A 27,482-nucleotide genomic window follows, 5' to 3' on the forward strand; every position below is an offset into this window, starting at 1 on the left:
TCCAATCAATGTTTTATTTTTTAATGTTGACAGATTATATTCAAAGTAATAGCATATATACGTAATTATTACACCAATAGACAGGTTAGCACAAAAGTATCTGAAAGTGATAAAGAAATTATGACCAAATCTGTTTCCTATTTCACAAGTTTTTAATATTTTTTTTTAGGGGGGTTAATTCACACAGAGTGTGTGTGTATATATATATATATATATATATATATATATATATAAAAAAAAAATATATATATATATATATAAATATACACATACACCTGTGCATAATGGAGGACATTCATGACACATGTGAGTTGCAGTTTACCAGTTTAGTATGATTCCTGCAGAAAGAGGTGACAGCAGTCTGAAAGGTCCACATACTTTTACCATTACAGAAAAATTGGATTATTTTTTATATTTTTTGTTAGATTTAGTTTCGTTTTTGGACTTTAAGTTTTAAGTGAAATTCATCTGCTAAAGTATAGAAAATACTTAAGGGTTCACAAACCATTAAGCTTCACTAATATATATATTTATATATATATATATATATATATATATATACAGTTGCAAGAAAAAGTATGCAAACCCTTTGGAATTATATGGATTTCTGCCAAATTGGTCATAAAATGTGATCTGATCTTCATCTAAGTCACAGCAAAAAACAATCACAGTCTGCTTAAACTAATAACACACAAAGAATTAAATGTTACCATGTTTTTATTGAACACACCATGTAAACATTCACAGTGCAGGTGGAAAAAGTATGTGAACCCCTCGACTACTGACATCTCCAAGAGCTAATTCGAGTAAGGTGTCAGCCAACTGGAGTCCAATCAATGAGATGAGATTGGAGGGGTTGGTTACAGCTTCCCTGCCCTATAAAAAAACACACATCAGTTCTGGGTTTGCTTTTCACAAAAAGCATTGCCTGATGTGAATGATGGCTCAAAAGAGCTATGGGTGTTGCAACAGGACAACGACCCAAAGCATAGAAGTAAATCAACAACAGAATGGCTTAAACAGAAGAAAATATGCATTCTGGAGTGGCCCAGTCAGAGTCCTGACCTTAACCTGATTGAGATGCTGTGGCATGACCTCAAGAAAGCGATTTACACCAGACATCCCAAGAATATTGCTGAACTGAAACAGTTCTGTAAAAAGGAATGGTCAAGAATTACTCATGACCGTTGTGCGCGTCTTATCTGCAACTACAAGAAACATTTGGTTGAAGTTATTGCTACCAAAGGACATTCAACTAGTTATTAAATCCAAGGTTTCACATACTTTTTCCACCTACACTGTGAATGTTTACATGGTGTGTTCAATAAAAACATGGTAACATTTAATTCCTTGTGCGTTATTAGTTTAAGCAGACTGTGATTGTCTATTGTTGTGACTTAGATGAAGATCAGATCACATTTTATGACCAATTTGTGCAGAAATCCATATCATTCCAAGGGGTTCACATACTTTTTCCTGCAACTGTATATATATATACATATATAGAGTTGTCATTTATTACCTTATCACCTAGCAGCAATATGATACAGCTGTCACTCACAACAGGGGAGTTAAGTTGGGGAATTGTTTAATGCAAAGAGGGCACTAATCACAAAGTGACTACCGACATGGCACTTGAAATTGCTACACTGGGGGGATTTGGAGTTGGATTTCTTGGTCATGCAGCCTGCATAACCATTCTCCCAGGTAAATCAGAAAGAGAAGAAAATGACCCCAGAAGTCCCCCAGCATATATAGCAAGGGCAATGCCCGTATAATAGACAAATATAGGGGGACACCCAAAAGTAAATAACTCGGTACAAGCTCCGAGCATGACGGCAGAAAACAGAAGAAAAGAGCTTAGAGTACCATTAATTAGAAAAATATATACGCTTTTATTGAATTCATGATAAAAAACACACATATAGTGAATGCCAAGGACAGGGTAAGGGAGCAGGGGAAAAGAAAACGAGCGCCATCCTGGATGGACACACTGGTCACAACGTATAATGGTCTATCAATAGGGTTACTGCAGATATGGGAAAAACAACTAATGATGTATGGTACAATGACCAACCCATAGGTGCAGACCTGATGGATAATAAATTATGAAGGGTGAGTGGAGATCAAAAAATGGTCAAACCGCCATGGCTATAGTGCATAATATATGGTACAAAAAACATAGGTCATACAGGGTGTAGACAGTGTACCACTGGATCAACAGTGCTGGACCAGGCGAAATAGCTCAACGTTTGCAGCACATAGCCATGGCTGGGAACCTGTGATCAGACACTCACCGATATGGGACCAGATGTGAACAGAAAACCAGGATGGCGCTACCCCAACGCGCGTTTCGGCGTGCCTTCGTCAGGGGGTAGCGCCATCACTGCGGACCAGGTATTTATGTCTCCTTCAGCCAATAAAAGAAGCAGCACTTACTCGTCTCCAGGTGTGTTGGTGGAGTGGCGCGCGCAGTCCGCACACAGTCACTTCCGGCAATCCCACAGCCGGCGTCCCGCCGACACGCCCACACCACATGACACAGTCACATGATCGGGCGGCGTGACGTCCGGACGCTCGGGCGTGAGACGCCGCAGGCGGCGACGAACGACGCGCGCACGCAACACAGAAGGGGAGGAGGGACGGGACGTCTGTGCCTCAAAAGAAAATGTAACATACAAAATTTAAAGACAACATATATGCTGGCATATCGAATTTTACAATTTTATGGACAGCCCTGCATTCGCTCATCATAAACATACACATATAAAAGTGACAACATACGTTTTTACTAATAAATAACATAATGTAAATCTCATGATTACGTATAAATAGATATATGATAATATAAATACTGGGTACATTATATACATAATAAGCACATATATATACAATTTCATCATGATGTAACATGACATAGACATATAAATATATAAATATACAATTCATTAGCATAATAAACGGGATTGGGGTATGGGCAGCAAAGGACACGTCTCAATTAGGATAATGCCAACAATGATTAAATAGAAGAAAATGGAAAGTCCATAAATCAAGTATAGAGTGGATTCCGGCAAGAACCATGTGTAATGGATCAATCAAAAAATAAGCAATAAAGTTAGAAATGACAACCATATTAATACCCGTGATAAATAAGATACATGATGGTGAAAATAAATAAATATACAGATATGGATATTAAATATGCAATAAAGATCTATGTACATGATAAGGCAGGGTGCAAGGCCCGATGGACCAATCAAAAGATTCAATAAGGAGAGATAATAAAGTGACGAAAAAGTTTACATACCATTTAAAAAATTCATAAATGGGCTTGAATATGAAAGTGCATATAAAGTGCTAGTGCATAAATGTGAAGAGGTGAGAAATGGTGAAAAAAGTGGTGGAAAAAAGTATAAAATGTGAAGGGAAAAAGTGAGTAAGAATGAGGTACTAAAGGACAAAGGTTATCAGATAGATAATCGATCCGAGATCCATAAACACGTGATAATGCTCAATTAACATCCATAATCAGAATATAATGTCAAATGAGTTTAATCAACAATGGCGTAGCTAGGCTTCTGAAAAGGTGGACAGCCACAACAGCAAAATCCAATATTACTTCAAACAGAAGAATAATAGAGCAGACGTCCCTACAAAGCGATGTAGAAGTGCTGTGGAGGAAGACGAGAGAAAAAATAAAGGGATAAGAAAGTTAGTAAAATTTGTAGGTAAATAACACACATGCTGTTAAAAGAAAAAATCGGGTCCACAGTCGTGGGCCCAGCGGTTACAGAAAAGCAGAGAATCCCAGATTTTCATTTAGACCCTCGGGACGTAATGTCCCCAGGGTCCAAATCCAGCGGCTTTCACACTGAGCTAGCCTTTTAGATACACATCCAGCACGGAGGTCCACCTGAATACAGTCAATCCCCTTTATTTTGAGGAATTTCGGGTTGCAAGAGTGGAATTCCCTGAAATGCCTTGCAATCGGTTTAAGAACCTCACCATCCTTTTGTTCTTGTGCATTTAGGATATCCCTCACATGCTCCCTCACACGGACGCGGAGTTCTCGTGTCGTGAGGCCTACATAGATCTTGGAACAGGGACAATGGGCGTAATAGACAACTCGTGTGCTGGAGCATGTAAGAGTATGGTTAATCCTGAATGTTTTGGTGCCCGAGGAGTCTGTAAAGTCAAAAGACCGCTCCATGTTAGGGCACGCAGAACATTTGCCACACGGTCTGAAACCGGTCTTGGGACTACCCTGTCCAAAGAACAGGGGGGAAAGAGTTGGTTGAAGATAACCTCTGACCAAATTATCACGCAGGGTGTTAGCCCTGCGAGCTGTGACCAAAGGTCGTGGAGGTAAAAGTCTTTCCAAGACCGGGTCAGTCAATAGGATCGGCCAATGTGAGGCTAAACAGTTCCTCATTTCGTCCCAATGGGAGTGATATTTGCTTATAAAGCGGATCCTATTGTCAGGTGTCTTATCTCCCTTTGTTTGGAGAAGTTGGGCCTGCCCCTGCAGCTTAGCCCGCCGATATGCCTTTTTGATAGAGCGATGACTGTAGCCTCTCCTGAGAAAACGATCCTTCAGCTCGCAGGCTCGCCTCTCAAAAGTTGCATCGTCGGAGCATATCCGGCGGATGCGTAAAAATTGGCCGATGGGAATGGCGGAGATGGTATTCCTAGGGTGTAGAGAGGTTGCATGCAGGTAGGCATTAACGGCTGTCTCCTTGCGGAAGACATCAGTTCCGATCTGTCCATCATGGTTTCTAAAGACGGACACATCCAGAAAATCCACCCTATATTTATGGTGTGTATATGTTAATTTGATATTCCTGGAGTTCGTATTAAGGAGCCTGAAAAAATCGTGGAGTTGTTCTTCCGTGCCCTGCCAGATCATGAAGACGTCGTCAATGTACCGCGCCCATAAAATGGCGCGGTCCATGACGACGTGTCCGTCTGACAGGAAGAGGTCCCTCTCCCACAGCCCCAGGAACAGGTTGGCATATGCGGGTGCGCAGGCTGCACCCATTGCTGTTCCCTGGAGCTGTAGGAAGAAGGACCCATTAAGGAGAAAAAGTTCCGTGTGAGTACAAACCTCAAAAGCTGCAGCAAAAATGAGGAAAATTCCTTGGGTAAGGTTGCTGGCCGATAGGAAAAATTCCACTGCCCTCAACCCATCCACATGTTGAATGCTGGTATAAAGAGATTCAACATCACATGTCACCATGATATTAGTCATCCTCAAGTGTGATTCCCTGTATCCTTTTCAGGAAATCAGATGTGTCCCTAACATGGGATGGTAAGGTCTCTACAAGGGGCTTCAAGTGAAAATCCAGCAACTTACACACACCCTCTACCATACTGTTACACCCAGAAATAATGGGCCTACCTGGGGGCACAGATGTGTTCTTATGAACCTTCGGCAGAAGGTATAAGGTAGGAATGGCGGGTTCCTGGATAATGAGAGCCTCGTATAATTTTTTGGAGATGATGTTCTTCTCTAGACCCATATCCAGGAGTCTCATCAGTTCATTTCTGTAAGAGATGGAGGGGTTAAACGTTAATTTTTGGTAACAGACTGGATCATTCAGCTGTCGATAAGCCTCCGCCAGATACATCCTCCGAGGCCAGACCACCAAATTTCCCCCCTTGTCAGCCGGCTTGTAGACCACGTCTTTGATGTTTTTTATCTTGCCAAGGCTGTGTCGTTGATCCTTATTCAAGTTGTCATATTGTATTGACAGGGGTATCTGTTTGAAATCTCTACTAACAGCCTTGACAAAAAGGTCTATAGCCGGACATAAAGACAAGGGGGGAAACTTGGTAGATCTTTTTCTGATCTCAGAGGGTATCAAATCAGTGACATTGGCGGTTGGTCCCCTCTTGTTCCGCCAATAAATCCTCCAACACACGTAAAGCCCGTTGCTCGTCCTCAGTGTTAAGGATTCCCGTAGAGTCACCTCTGGCATGCCACCTCTTCATCATTAGGGACCGCCCGAAAAGATGTAAATCCTTAACGGCAATGAAGCAGTCAAAACCGCAACTGGGTGCGTATGACAAACCCTTCTCCAAAAGAGAGACATCTGTCCTAGAAAGCACATGATCGGATAGATTAATTACCTTAGGCTCGTTATGAGGTGGTTTCGTGATCGCGGTAGATTCCGGTTGTCTCTTTCCACCAGGGCCATTTCCATGCTCCATTTTTCTTTTATTGCGGGTAAGGCGAGTAGGGTTGATGTCCTGTGTCTGGGAGTCCCCAGCAGAAGATACGGAGGACATTGAGGAAGATCTGCTGCGTGACCGGTTCTTATGTCTATGATTACCAGCTTCCTTATTTTTCCATTTATAAACACGGTTTTGTTGTAGATCGTTGTTATCCCTGGAGAATTTCTGTATTTTAGTTCCCTGTATCTCCTTTTCCCAAATCGGGTATTGTATGTTTAGGTGTTCTTGAAAGCTTTTCAAATTTTCAGCACTACAGTTACTGGATAGACTCGCCTGGAGGGAATCAATATCATTATCTATTTGTTCAAGGCTCTTTTTGTCATGGCCAATCAAAAGCTCAATAAATTTAAAAGAGCTTTGATTGCAGATCTCCTCCCATTTAGAGGAGAAGGTGTCATCCTCAATGGGAAAAGACAGGAAGACCTGTATCCTTAGGCCGCGCGGTATGAGGCCTCTCTGGAGGTACCTTTCCAGGAAGGCCTTGTTCCACCACGTCCGTGCCCTCTTGTGTAGCAGCCGCTGGAGTGAACCCTGAGTCTCCTTAATCGTGCCACCGCTGGGACCACCCACTGCTCCCTCATCCCTGAAAACAGCATCGAGTTGGGATAACCAAGATAGTTCCCTGGCTTTGTAATCCATTTTTATGCGGGTCAAAGAGATCTGTGAAAAAGACACAGTATAAGTTAAATCAGAAAGAGAAGAAAATGACCCCAGAAGTCCCCCAGCATATATAGCAAGGGCAATGCCCGTATAATAGACAAATATAGGGGGACACCCAAAAGTAAATAACTCGGTACAAGCTCCGAGCATGACGGCAGAAAACAGAAGAAAAGAGCTTAGAGTACCATTAATTAGAAAAATATATACGCTTTTATTGAATTCATGATAAAAAACACACATATAGTGAATGCCAAGGACAGGGTAAGGGAGCAGGGGAAAAGAAAACGAGCGCCACCCTGGATGGACACACTGGTCACAACATATAATGGTCTATCAATAGGGTTACTGCAGATATGGGAAAAACAACTAATGATGTATGGTACAATGACCAACCCATAGGTGCAGATAATAAATTATGAAGGGTGAGTGGAGATCAAAAAATGGTCAAACCGCCATGGCTATAGTGCATAATATATGGTACAAAAAACATAGGTCATACAGGGTGTAGACAGTGTACCACTGGATCAACAGTGATGGACCAGGCGAAATAGCTCAACGTTGGCAGCACATAGCCATGGCTGGGAACCTGTGATCAGACACTCACCGATATGGGACCAGATGTGAACAGAAAACCAGGATGGCGCTACCCCAACGCGCGTTTCGGCGTGCCTTCGTCAGGGGGTAGCGCCATCACTGCGGACCAGGAATTTATGTCTCCTTCAGCCAATAAAAGAAGCAGCACTTACTCGTCTCCAGGTGTGTTGGTGGAGTGGCGCGCGCAGTCCGCACACAGTCCGCACATTTATTATCCATCAGGTCTGCACCTATGGGTTGGTCATTGTACCATACATCATTAGTTGTTTTTCCCATATCTGCAGTAACCCTATTGATAGACCATTATACGTTGTGACCAGTGTGTCCATCCAGGATGGCGCTCGTTTTCTTTTCCCCTGCTCCCTTACCCTGTCCTTGGCATTCACTATATGTGTGTTTTTTATCATGAATTCAATAAAAGCGTATATATTTTTCTAATTAATGGTACTCTAAGCTCTTTTCTTCTGTTTTCTGCCATTCTCCCAGGTAGCCTCATACATCTCCACCATCTCCAATATGGTACTGTCAGCAATTTTGAGAAGTCAAAAAGCATTGACCGTCTTCCTTTAAGTAGTGGTTGTGTGATAAGAAGGTTTTTAACATCAGTGGTAATGCACACCTTCTTTCTTATACACTGTTTGTATTCTTCTTAGATTCTACCTGCATGATGTTGACATGTCCCTTTAATGCTGCTCAGTACCAGTTATCTTACTTTGAACACACAGAGGCAATAATTGATTATGGGGTTAATAATATGGTTTATAAATGCAAATTACAACAGAATTGAGAGGCTATAGTTTTACCTTTTATCTACATTGTCCATCAGAAGCCATTACCTAACACAAAAGAAGTTAATTCGTACAAGTTAGTTAAGTACATTTACTCGCTTTAAACATTGTTATAATAACAATCTCTCCATCACCATGGAATAAATATATTAAACAATTTGCTTTTTTGAAAGAATCGAATGTAAAGTGAACTTTGGGTTTCATGTTTTAGAAGCTGATGCCATAGCACAAAGGTGCAATCAATGGCTGACACTGCTAATCTGTATCATGGCCATTCCATATTATTTGAATAGGTTGCCCAAGTATCTTATCATTTAGATTATAAATACAAGTAAGGTTCAGCCTGAATCTGTTCATTCTTTAAAGAGTAGGCTATTGTTTCTAAGTACCTCACAAAATCATACTAAATAAAAAAAATAAAAAAAAATTATAATGTTACCATTCATGTTAAAACAATAAGTTTTGTAGATCAGAGGCTTGAAATGTAACTGCACTTACTCAGTTACATGTTTATCTATTGAGCAGTTTTATTGCCTATTGCTAAATTAGTAATAATTTAATCATCAGCTATCAAATAGAACTTTAATTAAACAAATCATTAACATATATGTGAAAGGTGAATGGACCTGTGCATATTAAAGAATACAGTCCTCTATCGGGGCACCTTTGTAATTACAATATATTTAGAGCAATAGCATTGTTTCTCTCCTCCAGGGTTTAAAACTATCAGATCTTTATTAATGGCCATATATTCATTCAGCCAGTGCAATCATGCCGTAAAGTGGTCAGCAAAACGCCACTGACCTACATTATAGAAGATAAAGTATACACAGTCTGCAGAAACCTTAACATTAATGTGCCACAGAAGCAGATTGGTATGTAATTAAGACCCATTCACACATGAATTTATGCTAACACAAAAAAAAAAACACTGGTAAAAGCATGTAAATGTTTTACCTTGCGCCCTGTGTTCATGATTAGGGATGAGCGAACTCGAACTGTATAGTTCGGGTTCGTACCGAATTTTGGGGTGTCCGTGACACGGACCCGAACCCGGACATTTTCGTAAAAGTCCGGGTTCGGGTTCGGTGTTCGTCGCTTTCTTGGCGCTTTTGTGACGCTTTCTTGGCGCTTTTTGAAAGGCTGCAAAGCAGCCAATCAACAAGCGTCATACTACTTGCCCCAAGAGGCCATCACAGCCATGCCTACTATTGGCATGGCTGTGATTGGCCAGAGCACCATGTGACCCAGCCTCTATTTAAGCTGGAGTCACATAGCGCCGCCCGTCACTCTGCTCTGATTAGCGTAGGGAGAGGTTGCGGCTGCGACAGTAGGGCGAGATTAGGCAGATTAACTCCTCCAAAGGACTTGATTAACTGATCGATCTGCAGCTGTGGATCATTGAGCTGCTGATCCTCAATTGCTCACTGTTTTTAGGCTGCACAGACCGTTTGTCAGTCTCATTTTTCTGGGGTGATCGGCGGCCATTTTGTGTCTTGTGGTGCGCCAGCACAAGCTGCGACCAAGTGCATTTAACCCTCAATGGTGTGGTTGTTATTTGGCTAAAGCCTACATCAGGGTGAAGCTGTCACACCAAGTGCATTTAACCAGCAATAGTCTGTTCATTTTTTGGCCATATACAAAATCAGGGGCAAGCTGCGCCTGTCACCAAGTGCATTTAACCCTCAATGGTGTGGTTGTTTTTTGGCTAAAGCCTACATCAGGGTGAAGCTGTGACACCAAGTGCATTTAACCAGCAATAGTCTGTTCATTTTTTGGCCATATACAAAATCAGGGGCAAGCTGCGCCTGTCACCAAGTGCATTTAACCCTCAATGGTGTGGTTGTTTTTTGGCTAAAGCCTACATCAGGGTGAAGCTGTCACACCAAGTGCATTTAACCAGCAATAGTCTGTTCATTTTTTGGCCATATACAAAATCAGGGGCAAGCTGCGCCTGTCACCAAGTGCATTTAACCCTCAATGGTGTGGTTGTTTTTTGGCTAAAGCCTACATCAGGGTGAAGCTGTCACACCAAGTGCATTTAACCAGCAATAGTCTGTTCATTTTTTGGCCATATACAAAATCAGGGGCAAGCTGCGCCTGTCACCAAGTGCATTTAACCCTCAATGGTGTGGTTGTTTTTTGGCTAAAGCCTACATCAGGGTGAAGCTGTCACACCAAGTGCATTTAACCAGCAATAGTCTGTTTATTTTTTGGCCATATCCCAGTCTAATTCTGTCACTAAATCCATACCGGTCACCCAGCGCCTAAATACTAGGCCTCAAATTTATATCCAGCTAAATCTGTCCCTAGTGCTGTAGCTGGGCGAGTTATTTAGTGTCCGTTCAAGCACATTTCTTGTTCTGGGTTGAAATACAATTCCCAATTTAGCAATTTCATAATTTAGTGGTTCCTGCTATATCAGAGCTATTTGAAATCTATCCCAAAAAGGGTATATAATATTGAAGGTGCACATTGGGTCATTCAGAATAACTTCACACACACCCGCTACTGTGTATTTCCAAGTCTAATTCTGTCACTAAACCCATACCTGTCACCCAGCGCCTAAATACTAGGCCTCAAATTTAAATCCCTCTAAATCTCTCGTTACCCGCTGTACTGTTGTTGCTGGGCAAGATATTTAGTGTCCGTCAAAGCACATTTTTTGTTCTGGGTTGAAGTACAATTCCCAATTTAGCAATTTCATAATTTAGTGGTTCCTGCTATATCAGAGCTATTTGGAATCTATCCCTAAAAGGGTATATAATATTGAAGGTGCACATTGGGTCATTCAGAATAACTTCACACACACCCGCTACTGTGTATTTCCAAGTCTAATTCTGTCACTAAACCCATACCTGTCACCCAGCGCCTAAATACTAGGCCTCAAATTTAAATCCCTCTAAATCTCTCGTTACCGCTGTACTGTTGTTGCTGGGCAAGATATTTAGTGTCCGTCAAAGCACATTTTTTGTTCTGGGTTGAAGTACAATTCCCAATTTAGCAATTTCATAATTTAGTGGTTTCTGCTATATCAGAGCTATTTGAAATCTATCCCTAAAAGGGTATATAATATTGAAGGTGCACATAGGGTCATTCAGAATAACTTCACACACACCGCTTCTGTGCATTTCCAAGTCTAATTCTGTCACTAAATCCATACCGGTGACCCAGCGCCTAAATACTAGGCCTCAAATTTAATCCCTCTAAATCTCTCGTTACCCACCGCTGTACTGTTGTTGCTGGGCAAGATATTTAGTGTCCGTCAAAGCACATTTTTTGTTCTGGGTTGAAGTACAATTCCCAATTTAGCAATTTCATAATTTAGTGGTTTCTGCTATATCAGAGCTATTTGAAATCTATCCCTAAAAGGGTATATAATATTGAAGGTGCACATAGGGTCATTCAGAATAACTTCACACACACGCTTCTGTGCATTTCCAAGTCTAATTCTGTCACTAAATCCATACCGGTGACCCAGCGCCTAAATACTAGGCCTCAAATTTAAATCCCTCTAAATCTCTCGTTACCCACCGCTGTACTGTTGTTGCTGGGCAAGATATTTAGTGTCCGTCAAAGCACATTTTTTGTTCTGGGTTGAAGTACAATTCCCAATTTAGCAATTTCATAATTTAGTGGTTTCTGCTATATCAGAGCTATTTGAAATCTATCCCTAAAAGGGTATATAATATTGAAGGTGCACATAGGGTCATTCAGAATAACTTCACACACACGCTTCTGTGCATTTCCAAGTCTAATTCTGTCACTAAATCCATACCGGTGACCCAGCGCCTAAATACTAGGCCTCAAATTTATATCCCGCTAAATCTCTCGTTACCGCTGTACTGTTGTTGCTGGGCAAGATATTTAGTGTCCGTCAAAGCACATTTTTTGTTCTGGGTTGAAGTACAATTCCCAATTTAGCAATTTCATAATTTAGTGGTTCCTGCTATATCAGAGCTATTTGAAATCTATCCCAAAAAGGGTATATAATATTGAAGGTGCACATTGGGTCATTCAGAATAACTTCACACACACCCGCTACTGTGTATTTCCAAGTCTAATTCTGTCACTAAACCCATACCTGTCACCCAGCGCCTAAATACTAGGCCTCAAATTTAAATCCCTCTAAATCTCTCGTTACCGCTGTACTGTTGTTGCTGGGCAAGATATTTAGTGTCCGTCAAAGCACATTTTTTGTTCTGGGTTGAAGTACAATTCCCAATTTAGCAATTTCATAATTTAGTGGTTTCTGCTATATCAGAGCTATTTGAAATCTATCCCTAAAAGGGTATATAATATTGAAGGTGCACATTGGGTCATTCAGAATAACTTCACACACACGCTTCTGTGCATTTCCAAGTCTAATTCTGTCACTAAACCCATACCTGTCACCCAGCGCCTAAATACTAGGCCTCAAATTTAAATCCCTCTAAATCTCTCGTTACCGCTGTACTGTTGTTGCTGGGCAAGATATTTAGTGTCCGTCAAAGCACATTTTTTGTTCTGGGTTGAAGTACAATTCCCAATTTAGCAATTTCATAATTTAGTGGTTTCTGCTATATCAGAGCTATTTGAAATCTATCCCTAAAAGGGTATATAATATTGAAGGTGCACATTGGGTCATTCAGAATAACTTCACACACACGCTTCTGTGCATTTCCAAGTCTAATTCTGTCACTAAATCCATACCGGTGACCCAGCGCCTAAATACTAGGCCTCAAATTTAAATCCCTCTAAATCTCTCGTTACCCACCGCTGTACTGTTGTTGCTGGGCAAGATATTTAGTGTCCGTCAAAGCACATTTTTTGTTCTGGGTTGAAGTACAATTCCCAATTTAGCAATTTCATAATTTAGTGGTTTCTGCTATATCAGAGCTATTTGAAATCTATCCCTAAAAGGGTATATAATATTGAAGGTGCACATAGGGTCATTCAGAATAACTTCACACACACGCTTCTGTGCATTTCCAAGTCTAATTCTGTCACTAAATCCATACCGGTGACCCAGCGCCTAAATACTAGGCCTCAAATTTAAATCCCTCTAAATCTCTCGTTACCCACCGCTGTACTGTTGTTGCTGGGCAAGATATTTAGTGTCCGTCAAAGCACATTTTTTGTTCTGGGTTGAAGTACAATTCCCAATTTAGCAATTTCATAATTTAGTGGTTTCTGCTATATCAGAGCTATTTGAAATCTATCCCTAAAAGGGTATATAATATTGAAGGTGCACATAGGGTCATTCAGAATAACTTCACACACACGCTTCTGTGCATTTCCAAGTCTAATTCTGTCACTAAATCCATACCGGTGACCCAGCGCCTAAATACTAGGCCTCAAATTTAAATCCCTCTAAATCTCTCGTTACCGCTGTCCTGTTGTAGCTGGGAAAGTTATTTAGTGCCCGTCAAAGCACATTTTTTGTTCTGGGTTGAAGTACAATTCCCAATTTAGCAATTTCATAATTTAGTGGTTTCTGCTATATCAGAGCTATTTGAAATCTATCCCTAAAAGGGTATATAATATTGAAGGTGCACATAGGGTCATTCAGAATAACTTCACACACACGCTTCTGTGCATTTCCAAGTCTAATTCTGTCACTAAATCCATACCGGTCACCCAGCGCCTAAATACTAGGCCTCAAATTTATATCCCGCTGAATTTGAATACAATACATTGGGCCAAATAATATATTTGTTGTTGTGGTGAACCATAACAATGAGAAAAACATCTAGTAAGGGACGCGGACGTGGACATGGTCGTGGTGGTGTTAGTGGACCCTCTGGTGCTGGGAGAGGACGTGGCCGTTCTGCCACATCCACACGTCCTAGTGTACCAACTACCTCAGGTCCCAGTAGCCGCCAGAATTTACAGCGATATATGGTGGGGCCCAATGCCGTTCTAAGGATGGTAAGGCCTGAGCAGGTACAGGCATTAGTCAATTGGGTGGCCGACAGTGGATCCAGCACGTTCACATTATCTCCCACCCAGTCTTCTGCAGAAAGCGCACAGATGGCGCCTGAAAACCAACCCCATCAGTCTGTCACATCACCCCCATGCATACCAGGGAAACTGTCTCAGCCTCAAGTTATGCAGCAGTCTCTTATGCTGTTTGAAGACTCCGCTGGCAGGGTTTCCCAAGGGCATCCACCTAGCCCTTCCCCAGCGGTGAAAGACATAGAATGCACTGACGCACAACCACTTATGTTTCCTGATGATGAGGACATGGGAATACCACCTCAGCATGTCTCTGATGATGACGAAACACAGGTGCCAACTGCTGCGTCTTTCTGCAGTGTGCAGACTGAACAGGAGGTCAGGGATCAAGACTGGGTGGAAGACGATGCAGGGGACGATGAGGTCCTAGACCCCACATGGAATGAAGGTCGTGCCACTGACTTTCACAGTTCGGAGGAAGAGGCAGTGGTGAGACCGAGCCAACAGCGTAGCAAAAGAGGGAGCAGTGGGCAAAAGCAGAACACCCGCCGCCAAGAGACTCCGCCTGCTACTGACCGCCGCCATCTGGGACCGAGCACCCCAAAGGCAGCTTCAAGGAGTTCCCTGGCATGGCACTTCTTCAAACAATGTGCTGACGACAAGACCCGAGTGGTTTGCACGCTGTGCCATCAGAGCCTGAAGCGAGGCATTAACGTTCTGAACCTGAGCACAACCTGCATGACCAGGCACCTGCATGCAAAGCATGAACTGCAGTGGAGTAAACACCTTAAAACCAAGGAAGTCACTCAGGCTCCCCCTGCTACCTCTTCTGCTGCTGCCGCCTCGGCCTATTCTGCTGCTGCCGCCTCGGCCTCTTCCTCCGCCTCTGGAGGAACGTTGGCACCTGCCGCCCAGCAAACAGGGGATGTACCACCAACACCACCACCACCACCTCCGTCACCAAGCGTCTCAACCATGTCACACGCCAGCGTTCAGCTCTCCATCTCACAAACATTTGATAGAAATCGTAAATTCCCACCTAGCCACCCTCGATCCCTGGCCCTGAATGCCAGCATTTCTAAACTACTGGCCTATGAAATGCTGTCATTTAGGCTGGTGGACACAGACAGCTTCAAACAGCTCATGTCGCTTGCTGTCCCACAGTATGTTGTTCCCAGCCGGCACTACTTCTCCAAGAGAGCCGTGCCTTCCCTGCACAACCAAGTATCCGATAAAATCAAGTGTGCACTGCGCAACGCCATCTGTAGCAAGGTCCACCTAACCACAGATACGTGGACCAGTAAGCACGGCCAGGGACGCTATATCTCCCTAACTGCACACTGGGTAAATGTAGTGGCAGCTGGGCCCCAGGCGGAGAGCTGTTTGGCGCACGTCCTTCCGCCGCCAAGGATCGCAGGGCAACATTCTTTGCCTCCTGTTGCCACCTCCTCCTTCTCGGCTTCCTCCTCCTCTTCTTCCACCTGCTCATCCAGTCAGCCACACACCTTCACCACCAACTTCAGCACAGCCCGGGGTAAACGTCAGCAGGCCATTCTGAAACTCATATGTTTGGGGGACAGGCCCCACACCGCACAGGAGTTGTGGCGGGGTATTGAACAACAGACCGACGAGTGGTTGCTGCCGGTGAGCCTCAAGCCCGGCCTGGTGGTGTGTGATAATGGGCGAAATCTCGTTGCAGCTCTGGGACTAGCCAATTTGACGCACATCCCTTGCTTGGCGCATGTGCTGAATTTGGTGGTGCAGAAGTTCATTCACAACTACCCCGACATGTCAGAGCTGCTGCATAAAGTGCGGGCCGTCTGTTCGCGCTTCCGGCGTTCACATCCTGCCGCTGCTCGCCTGTCTGCGCTACAGCGTAACTTCGGCCTTCCCGCTCACCGCCTCATATGCGACGTGCCCACCAGGTGGAACTCCACCTTGCACATGCTGGACAGACTGTGCGAGCAGCAGCAGGCCATAGTGGAGTTTCAGCTGCAGCACGCACGGGTCAGTCGCACTACAGAACAGCACCACTTCACCACCAATGACTGGGCCTCCATGCGAGACCTGTGTGCCCTGTTGCGCTGTTTCGAGTACTCCACCAACATGGCCAGTGGCGATGACACCGTTATCAGCGTTACAATACCACTTCTATGTCTCCTTGAGAAAACACTTAGGGCGATGATGGAAGAGGAGGTGGCCCAGGAGGAGGAGGAGGAGGAGGAGGAAGAGGGGTCATTTTTAGCACTTTCAGGCCAGTCTCTTCGAAGTGACTCAGAGGGAGGTTTTTGGCAACAGCAGAGGCCAGGTACAAATGTGGCCAGCCAGGGCCCACTACTGGAGGACGAGGAGGACGAGGATGAGGAGGAGGTGGAGGAGGATGAGGATGAAGCATGGTCACAGCGGGGTGGCACCCAACACAGCTCGGGTCCATCACTGGTGCGTGGCTGGGGGGAAAGGCAGGACGATGACGATACGCCTCCCACAGAGGACAGCTTGTCCTTACCCCTGGGCAGCCTGGCACACATGAGCGACTACATGCTGCAGTGCCTGCGCAACGACAGCAGAGTTGCCCACATTTTAACCTGTGCGGACTACTGGGTTGCCACCCTGCTGGATCCACGCTACAAAGACAATGTGCCCACCTTACTTCCTGCACTGGAGCGTGATAGGAAGATGCGCGAGTACAAGCGCACGTTGGTAGACGCGCTACTGAGAGCATTCCCAAATGTCACAGGGGAACAAGTGGAAGCCCAAGGCCAAGGCAGAGGAGGAGCAAGAGGTCGCCAAGGCAGCTGTGTCACGGCCAGCTCCTCTGAGGGCAGGGTTAGCATGGCAGAGATGTGGAAAACTTTTGTCAACACGCCACAGCTAACTGCACCACCACCTGATACGCAACGTGTTAGCAGGAGGCAACATTTCACTAACATGGTGGAACAGTACGTGTGCACACCCCTCCACGTACTGACTGATGGTTCGGCCCCATTCAACTTCTGGGTCTCTAAATTGTCCACGTGGCCAGAGCTAGCCTTTTATGCCTTGGAGGTGCTGGCCTGCCCGGCAGCCAGCGTTTTGTCTGAACGTGTATTCAGCACGGCAGGGGGCGTCATTACAGACAAACGCAGCCGCCTGTCTACAGCCAATGTGGACAAGCTGACGTTCATAAAAATGAACCAGGCATGGATCCCACAGGACCTGTCCGTCCCTTGTCCAGATTAGACATTAACTACCTCCCCATAACCATATATTATTGGACTCCAGGGCACTTCCTCATTCAATCCTATTTTTATTTTCATTTTACCATTATATTGCAAGGCTACCCAAAGTTGAATGAACCTCTCCTCTGCCTGTGTGCTAGGCCTAAATATATGCCAATGGATTGTTGCAGTGGTGGCTGACGTGAAGCCTCATTCTCTGCTATGACATGCAGACTGATTCTCTGGTGACATGAAGCCAGATCCTCTGTTACGGGACCTCTCTCCTCTGCCTGGGTGCTGGGCCTAAATTTATGAAAATGGACTGTTGCAGTGGTGGGTGACGTGAAGCCTGATTCTCTGCTATGACATGCAGACTGATTCTCTGGTGACATGAAGCCAGATCCTCTGTTACGGGACCTCTCTCCTCTGCCTGGGTGCTGGGCCTAAATTTATGAAAATGGACTGTTGCAGTGGTGGGTGACGTGAAGCCTCATTCTCTGCTATGACATGCAGACTGATTCTCTGCTGACATGAAGCCAGATTGTCTGTTACGGGACCTCTCTCCTCTGCCTGGGTGCTGGGCCTGAATTTATGACAATGGACTGTTGCAGTGGTGGCTGACGTGAAGCCTGATTCTCTGCTATGATATGAAGACTGATTCTCTGCTGACATGAAGCCAGATTGTCTGTTACGGGACCTCTCTCCTCTGCCTGGGTGCCGGGGCCTAAATATCTGAGAATGGACTGTTCCAGTGGTGGGTAACGGGAAGCCAGATTCTCTGCTATGATATGAAGACTGATTCTCTGCTGACATGAAGCCAGATTGTCTGTTACGGGACCTCTCTCCTCTGCCTGGGTGCTGGGCCTAAATTTATGAAAATGGACTATTACAGTGGTGGGTGACGTGAAGCCTGATTCTCTGCTATGACATGAAGACTGATTCTCTGCTGACATGAAGCCAGATTGTCTGTTACGGGACCTCTCTCCTCTGCCTGGGTGCCGGGGCCTAAATATCTGAGAATGGACTGTTCCAGTGGTGGGTGACGGGAAGCCAGATTCTCTGCTATGGAACCTCTCTCCAATTGATTTTGGTTAATTTTTATTTATTTAATTTTTATTTTAATTAATTTCCCTATCCACATTTGTTTGCAGGGGATTTACCTACATGTTGCTGCCTTTTGCAGCCCTCTAGCCCTTTCCTGGGCTGTTTTACAGCCGTTTTAGTGCCGAAAAGTTCGGGTCCCCATTGACTTCAATGGGGTTCGGGTTCGGGACGAAGTTCGGATCGGGTTCGGATCCCGAACCCGAACATTTCCGGGATGTTCGGCCGAACTTCTCGAACCCGAACATCCAGGTGTTCGCTCAACTCTATTCATGATCCCTTTTTTAGTGGCATTTTTTTCCCAATTTGTGAATTGAATTTTTTCAAACATTTTTTTCCCCTATGGAGAAGGGGGTGAAAAACATCTGAAAAAGGTCATTGCTTCAATATGGGGCATGCTTTTAAATGCAGACAGAAAACCCCACACAACTAAATAAAAAAAAAAAATTGTCATAGGCTATCAGTTAACATCTGGAGTTGGTGTTTTTTGTCACAAAATCACCCTCAAAATGAATGTAAAAAAAAAATCTAAATTTAAAAATGGCAAAAACTATGTGTAAATCCAGACAAGTGAATAAGCCCCTGACATATTTTGCCAAAACTGAGATCCTTATGGGAACATGGGATTTAGGATTTAGATTGATGATACAAGTGATGATAATGTCTGTAAAGTACTGTAGAATATGCCAGCAATATACAAGTAAAATAAATACATTTAAAGGAAACCTGTCACCATGAAAATTCTGTGCAATTTGCAGGCAGTATGTTACAGAGCAATGAAAAGATTCCATGGAATTTGTAATTTACCGATTACAATCTCTGCTGTTTATGAGCTCAGTAGCCATGTTGGTCTTATCAGTGATTTATAGTTTTTCCTGTATGTGTATATGCATTGATAACTATCAATCACTAATAAAACAGACCCTGTGTACAATCAGACTCAGAAAAGACAAACTTATATGTATTAATTTAATCATTTTCCTAAATCTTTTCCCACAAACCTATTTATCAATCTGCTCAGTATCTCTTGCTCTATAATATGCTGCCTGTTAAATGCACTAAATTTTCATGATGACAGGTGCCCTTTAAACCCCATGTTCCCATAAGGATATTGCATCACCATATTCTGACCCCCATAACATTATTATACTTATGTCTACTGAGCTGTTTAGGGGCTCATTTTTTACGGGACAATCTATAGTTTTTATTAATGCAATTTTGAAGTATGCGTGACTTTTTGATCACAAAAAATTTCAAATTGGCCATTTTGACCCTTTTTTTCCATTACGCCATTCGCTGTATTGTAAAACATTTTGTCTATTTTAAAAGTATGGGTGTTTTCGGTCACAGTGATACCATGATGTTTTTATGTAATCTTATTTAGGTATTTATTTTTTAATTATAAGGAAAGGGGGGTGATTTAAACTTTTATATTTTTTATAAAAAAAATTGTGATTTTTTTAGACTCATATATGACCCTATAAATTATGTTTTAAATTTTGTTCTGTCAGGGATTTTTAAATGCGATTTAAACTGAATATTGCTCATTTCTCATCCTGTCTGGTGGCGAGGCTGAAAGTGTTTAGCACAACTACCGATGCTCCAATTTGCCGCATGGGACATCGGTAGGAAGGGTTTTGTGCATTTAGATGTCGTGGTCCCACTTTATCACGGCATCTAAAGCATTTAATTACTGTGATCTGCATTATTGCCGGCCATGGTAATTATCCACAGGTATTTGCTATTGGAAACAGCAGCGATCTGCCGGCCTAGGCGCCCGCTGCACGTGCGAGCTGGTGCCATGTTTACACATCGCTCCAGGGCCATACATGGATGGCGCTGGTAGCAAAAGGGTTAAGCAATTGTTGCACATTCTATCGTATAAGCATTGCCATCTGGAGGGGCCATACAGCAGTATTTAACTGCCCAGGGCTTCATACTGCATACATGTTATTTCTACATTGCCCTGTGCTTAAGCTCCAAGTTGCATACATTCAGAAAGTTAGGCTCAAGTTACGTGTTTGAGCAGTCCAGTTGATATAAAGTTGAATAACCTTTAAATGTATTCTGCCAATAAGCAGGATGCACATACATTTGTTTTTCATACATAGTTTTGAGTCTGTGATTTACGTTTTTTGTGGATCTGAATAGAGAAGAAATCTGTGCTACAGCCTAAATGCACTGTTTTTTATGTATATATTTTAAATGTACTATACAGTACAGAATGCACTTTGGCTTTAATTTGTGATATTTATCAGCACAGGTAGAACCTCATACACATCTACATTCTAGTTTATATTTGGTTGCTTTTATTGCAATAATCTAGGTGAACTCTTTTGCTCCAGGCTTGCATCAGATTCTCTACCGCATAGCTCCCCTCGGGCAGCACTGAGACATGCTTTATTGCAAGCAATTAACCTATTTTATTTCTCAGCACAAGTTTTAGACCCTTTTATTAACAGGTTCAATACACTTGTTACTTTTTATAGATCAAATTAAGTAAAGGTTAGATAAAATGCAACCGCAGTTCATATATTTCATCCAGAATCTTGTCTCTGCAAGAAATGCAGTTGTCAGACAAAGTCAAAGGCTAGATTCCATGGCACCCAACAGATAATAAGTGCCACGAATAAGATGTTCTTCACATAACCTTGCTCATTGTAGGCAGTGATCATGTTACATGGACTCTTTATATATGAGGTATGATTTGTGTTCATTTCCATCCAAGTGTTTTCACAGTGAAGGGTAAAGCAAGACGCAAGTGTATCAGGTGATGAAATGGAGTATAGCATCTTGGGTAGGCCTGTTACATATAATTGATTACAGCAGAAAGCAATACTTGATAACCTTAAAGCATTGAACAATGTTCTGATCTTGTCAGTTACCTGTGGAGACATGAAAGCACTCACATGTGACTAATTATAACATGGCAGATGTCAGGTTGCGCTACATGAGAGATTTACTAAACATCCAGGTTAGTTGCCAATGTATATAAAAGTCTTTCCAGGAACATATTTCTACACAATACCCACATCACTGTTAGTCCCTTTGGCTTTTACCAATATGAGGATTTAAACAAATCTGGCACTTTCCTGCAGATAACTCCCAGCAATGTCAATGCGAGTTAAACAAAGAAAACAATCCATTCTGCTGCCGTTTTACATATATTTTGTCAACTACATCCCTATTTAGAATTTACATATATTCCTGCTAGGTGTCTTAATGCAAATTGACTATAGGGTAGATCCATTGTAAGTGGATAATACTTGTAATAATAATTCTACCCCAGTTAGCTATTCCTCTCGGAGCAGCTAAGGCTACGTTCACATCTGCAGCCCAGCTCTCTGGCACGCTGTTTCTGTTTTTTGTTGGATGCTATCGAAATACCCGCTAGCCCCATTGACTATATGGACACCTGACCACTACCCGGCATATATATTGGGATTCATCCATACAAAGAATGTTGCTGATTCCCGACATTCTGTTCCAGAACAGCCTGACGGAAAGCCGTGCCACAAATGTGAAAGTAGCCTAATAATACATAACAGTTTGCAGGTAAACTCGTTATATATTATATCAAATTATAAAGTATCAGAAATCTAGAGAAAATTTTAGAAGTTTAATAAATTCTGTTTTGTAAACATATTTTTTTTTCTGATCACCTTTAGAGTTTTCATGGGCTATTTAAAGATTGACATAGAAATGCGATTGTCTCTAAAAACATTATTACTTATTATTAACTGATCATCCAGTTTTTCATTTTATATAATATTAACTAACTATTGATTTTATATGTTATAGTGTTCCAAAATATTATGACTATGGACATGGAACAAATGAAGAAAACTTCAACAGTTATGGTAAGATTGATCCTTCATTTTTTGTTCAGAAAATATATAAATAGTTATTCGAGGATTGGTTGGAAAGAGTCATCCCAATAAGACAATATGCACCATGGAGCTGCTTATTATCAAGGATCTTATAATAGCTCTGACTGAGTCCATGGTGATCATCTGGTATCACTCACAGAAACTGCAAAAGGCCACAAGAGAAAATGTAGTTTACATAGCACCCATTTAAGTGAATAGACCAATATGTAATACATGTACAAGCCAATTTAGAGTCTTAGAGTGGAGAAACTCCTGCTTTAATATCTATGTGCCCTATTTGGTCATAAGGATAGGGATTACAGATGTGTATTTCCTTCCGTTGGCTCTTGGTGTGAAATATAATATGCTGAGAAGTGCAAGATGGCAAGCTTTGAGAAAAAAAAACGTTTGCCAGAGTAATGCAATCATTCTTTTTTAAAGCTGGTCCCCTTGTACCACTCATCTTGACATTCAGTATCTTGAACCAAGAGCCAAGATAAGAACACCTGTACAAACCGACATTGTTCAGTACATACATTTTATGAATCTTGGTAACATCTTGTATTCATATTACTAGAGATGAAGCGTCAAGTTTTGGAAAATTCTATTTGGCTGCTTTGATGACCATTAACAGGAAATTTGATTTGTGACGAATTACTTTGTCACGAATCGCTGTCCATTATAAGGAGCAGGGAACAGTCGCCATGCCACTCCCCTGATTGCAGCATCTGTCACTCACATTAAGCTGTTCAGAGGCAAAAAAAATTTTTACTCCCCTCATCCACTTGCTCCCGTCTTGATTGAAGAAAATGCATCAAAGGACCTGCGTTAGTATAATTATTTTTTTTTGCCACCATTTTAGGAAAAATTTATTAGTTATCACAAATCATGAGGAAATTTGGCTTTGTGACAAATAAATTTTTTCCTGAGATTCGGATTGATGTCAACTTCAGATACTTCGATTCGCTCGGCACTACTTATTGCTGTTATTAAAAAAAAATATATATATTGTTGTACAGAAAATCAAATGTGGTTTGTTGAAAATTGATTTTGGTGAAGTTATTCTACGTCAGGGATCAGCGATCTTCAGCACTCCTGCTGCTGTGAAACTACAACTCCTAGCATGCAAACATGAATGGCTGCTCTTCTAACTCCCATAGAAGGGAATGAAGCATTCTGGGAGTGGTAGTTTCTGAACAGCTGGAGTGCCAGAGGTTGCTGATCCCTTTTCTACGTTATAAGCTTGAAATAATTTCTGATTTTGAGTAAAATCCTTTTATTATATAATTGAATGTTTCATGTGTTCTTGTAGTGTCAATTTGTACTGAACATTCCAGTAATTGTCAAGTGTGATTTCCTTTTAAGAACTTGTGTTTGGTGCTTCTTTCAACATTTTTGTTGCCCTTTCAGAATGTTGCCTTAATTGACTTTGACTATATATTTTATCATCCTAATATTTCAAGATCATTTATAATCTAGTTGTTTAAATATGACCATTGTGAAAACATATGGAGCTTCCCAATGACAGACTTTCAAAATCACTGTACAGTACATGCAAATATCAATCACTGGTGGTCTAGTGGTGTGTGATATGTGGCAATTTTATTAGAGTAACCATCATATACATTATAAATTCTACATACTGTTGGCAGGTAAAATCATTGTGCCTTATTCCGTAGCATTCCTTACCTTGAAGAAATCTAGTTTACGGAAATATCTGATTTGATAACTGACTTTCTGCCATTACTTACTGTATCTGAATATTGGGTCTGTATTTCAACCCCATGGGTTATACAGTAGTCTTCCTCTCCAATTTTGGATTAATTCTGCTACACTATTGAAAACACTGCACCTAAGGCGCAGCTTATTTTTAAAAATACGGATGTTCATTTTTATCAAAATAGACACTGTATAGACATTGTAGGAGGCTTTGAAGTGTAAGCTTGTAGTTGCGTTATTATGCTTCTAAGCTCGTACTTACTTTATTATTGTAGCCCTGTATCTTATCAGTAACTGAAAAACAGAAGTCTAATTTCTATGGAGCATGGTGGCCATTAATCTTCATATCACTAGAACTGACAATTAATAATCTTGCAAATGTCAGATATTTGCTGAAAGATGTCACTTCAAATTAGTATCAGTAATGTGAAACAAGAAGAATTTATTCAAATCCCATTTGTGCGCTTAAAGAGGATCTACTGTACTATCTGCTGGAGTCAGAAATGCGGAAGGCCCTTTGCACTTCCTTTCATAAAAATACATTTATTAAAATATTTTGCCATTTTGGTGTTAATACATTGAGAAATGTGATATTCAAAATGAATGCCATATTTGTGAAGCACATATTCCACTTTTTCTGACATAGAAGTCTGATAAAATGGGTAAAGTGGAGAGCAACCTTTGTATTACCTTTTTTGCATGTTAAAATGTTTCTGCTTGATAAAATAAATTAGAAATCTTGGGCAGTGCGCTGCATGGGAGTGATTGTTGCATGTGTATTGGGAAACTGTGTGGGGCAGGGGGACCTAAACTAAGTTTTGCCATGGGGCCCTATAAGTTTTGTGCCCTAGTACAGTCACCATAGTAGTATAGTCATTGAGCCATTGTATTTATGAATACTCCCCCACCTCTCTCAGCAGTGATTGATTACTTTCTACTGGATATGCAAATACAAGGCAGCCCATCAATAACTAGCATGGACTTATAACTTAAAGTCCATTGTATTTTTTGTTTGCAGCATTCCTCAATAGTTTATGTACCAAAATGTACCTATGTGACTTGTAGGCCTATAGGAGAGCATACCTGTTGCCTGTGCTGTTCTTGATTTGATAACAGATATACTTGATTACACGCCACTTGCCTGTTACATGAGAAAACCTCATTTATTACTTAGATTCTTAAAACAAATGTAACTATTTACTGCTTGTGGGTGGGATATCTGCTCATATTATATTGCATGGAGAACAAGTGTTAGCCCATTTTGAAAGGTAGTAGTGCTTTTCAGATCTTAAAGGAATATTTTAAGTTTATTTATGCAGCATCCATTCCTATATTATGTGGGATGTATCATTTTATTCAAATCAATGTTTGGGGCCATGTCCTACACATAGTTTGAATCACAGAAACTATAGTTTGATTATTTATTTTTTTCATTTTCAGGGAGGCAGGCAAGTTAAGATTGTAAAGTGTTAAACTGGCCTGATTATTGCAACAGTCTAAAAGTAATTGAGACTTGAAATGGTCATGTTAGACTCTAGAGTGCAACTAGCAAATTAAAATACTGACGACTTTGTAAGAAATAATACAATATACATTAAAATCTTCTAAGTCATATTAGTTGCAATCTTCAGTAATCCAGAGACAGACTTCCATATTGAACTTAACCAAGCAGCCCATGAACATTTGTTACGAGACTCTGATCTGACTTATTGAAGTACCAAGAAGTGCTTAAGAAGCCTATCTGAGAAAATAAAGAAATGAGAAAATACTGCATGTAGAGAAAGAAAGAAAAGGATTACATATCTCAAAGGAAACATAAATATACAAAATAAATTGAAGTAATTCAAAAAACCCAATGGATAGTTTCTCTGTAAGAATAATAAGATTTCCTGGTAGGACAGAATTTATTTTCTAAATCAGGCAAATTCAGCCTAGATGGAATTACAAGTTATTATTTATATACCGAACTTAATATGAAAAGATGAGGGTTAGAAGATGCTCCTGTTGGTTATATTTTATACTATCTGACTACATTTGTTAATTTGTTATGCAACCCAGAAATGTGTTTATATTTAGTAAAAGCCATAGTTTATGACGGTATACATATACTGCCTGGCCAAAAAAAAGGTCACCACCTGGATTTAACTAAGCAAATAGGTAAGAGCCTCTCATTGGATAATTACTGCATGGGTGATTAAGTTTCATCTGGCAACAAGTTATTTACCACTAGCTGATGCAGTGAGTAGCTTCTCATTTGTTAAACAATCATATTGAAAATATGGGTAAAGAACTGTCCAACACATTATTAAAAACTGGAAAGACAGTGGGGAAACATCGAGGAAGTAATTTGATTGGAAAAAAATCTTGAATGATTGTGATCAGTGACATTTGGTGAAATCAAATCGCAGAAAAACAGTAGAAATCAGGGATCTGTTTAATAGTGAAAGTAAGAGCATTTCCACATGCACAATGAGAAGGTAACTCAAGGGATTGGTACTAATCAGTTGTGTAGGGGTTGTCTCATCTCAGACAATGGGGCATATCGCTAGGATATGCCCCTGTCCCCATTGTCTGATAGGTGCGGGTTCCACCTCTGGGACCCGCACCTATTTTGAGAACAGAGTGGGCCAAAGTGGTGGCTGGAGGACTCCCAGCCACCACCAAGTGCTCTCCCCATAGAAATGAATGGGATCGCACCGCGAATGACTGGCTACTGCTCCCATTCACTTCTATGGGCCCGATGTAATTAGCTGAGCCAATGCTCAGCTATTTTTGGTGGCCCCATCGAAATGAATGGAGGGTGGTTGTGCATGCACAGTGCACTCTTCACTAATTTCAGGGCTCGGTTTAGGAGATAGGTGCAGGTTCCACCTCTAGGACCTGCACCTTTCAGAAAATGAGGGGCATAGCCTAGCGATATGTCCCTATTGTCTCAGATAAGACAACCCATTAAAGAAAATTATTTGTCAGTGAGGCTAACCAGCAAAAACAGCTTCAATTTGCTAGGGAGCATAAAGATTGGAATTGGAGCAATGGAAGAAAGTCATGTGGTCAGAGAAGTCCAGATTTACCCTGTTCCAGAGTGATGGGCACATCAGGGTAAGAAGAGAGGCTACTGTAAAAGCCCGTTGGGGCAGTGCTATAATCTGGGGTTGCTCCAGTTGGTCAGGTCTAGGTTAAGCAATGTTATGTGCCCAAAGAATGAGGTCAGCTGACTACCTAAATATACTGAACAACCAGGTTATTTTTCTTCCCTGATGGCACAGGCATATTCCAAGATGACAATCCCAGGAGTCATTGGGCTCAAATTGTGAAAGAGTGGTTCAGGGAGTATGACACATCATTTACACATATGGATTGGCCACCATAGAGTCCAGTCCTGA

General features: G+C 41.8%; 1 protein-coding gene across 2 annotated transcripts in view; it reads left to right on the plus strand.

Annotated features, from left to right (window-relative positions):
• The window catches only part of KHDRBS2 (KH RNA binding domain containing, signal transduction associated 2), a 413,255-nt gene that overhangs the window by 379,673 nt on the left and 6,100 nt on the right, over positions 1-27,482 (plus strand). For both annotated transcript variants that reach the window (XR_006388819.1, XM_044291554.1), the window contains exon 8: positions 22,313-22,371. Coding sequence is in view for 1 of the 2 variants with exons in the window: in XM_044291554.1 (XP_044147489.1) it covers positions 22,313-22,371 (59 nt within the window). In the remaining variant the exon portion in view is untranslated. The remainder of the gene's footprint in view (positions 1-22,312; positions 22,372-27,482) is intronic.

The sequence above is a fragment of the Bufo gargarizans genome, chromosome 4, assembly GCF_014858855.1.
Source record: "Bufo gargarizans isolate SCDJY-AF-19 chromosome 4, ASM1485885v1, whole genome shotgun sequence".
Taxonomy (NCBI): Eukaryota; Metazoa; Chordata; class Amphibia; order Anura; family Bufonidae; genus Bufo; species Bufo gargarizans.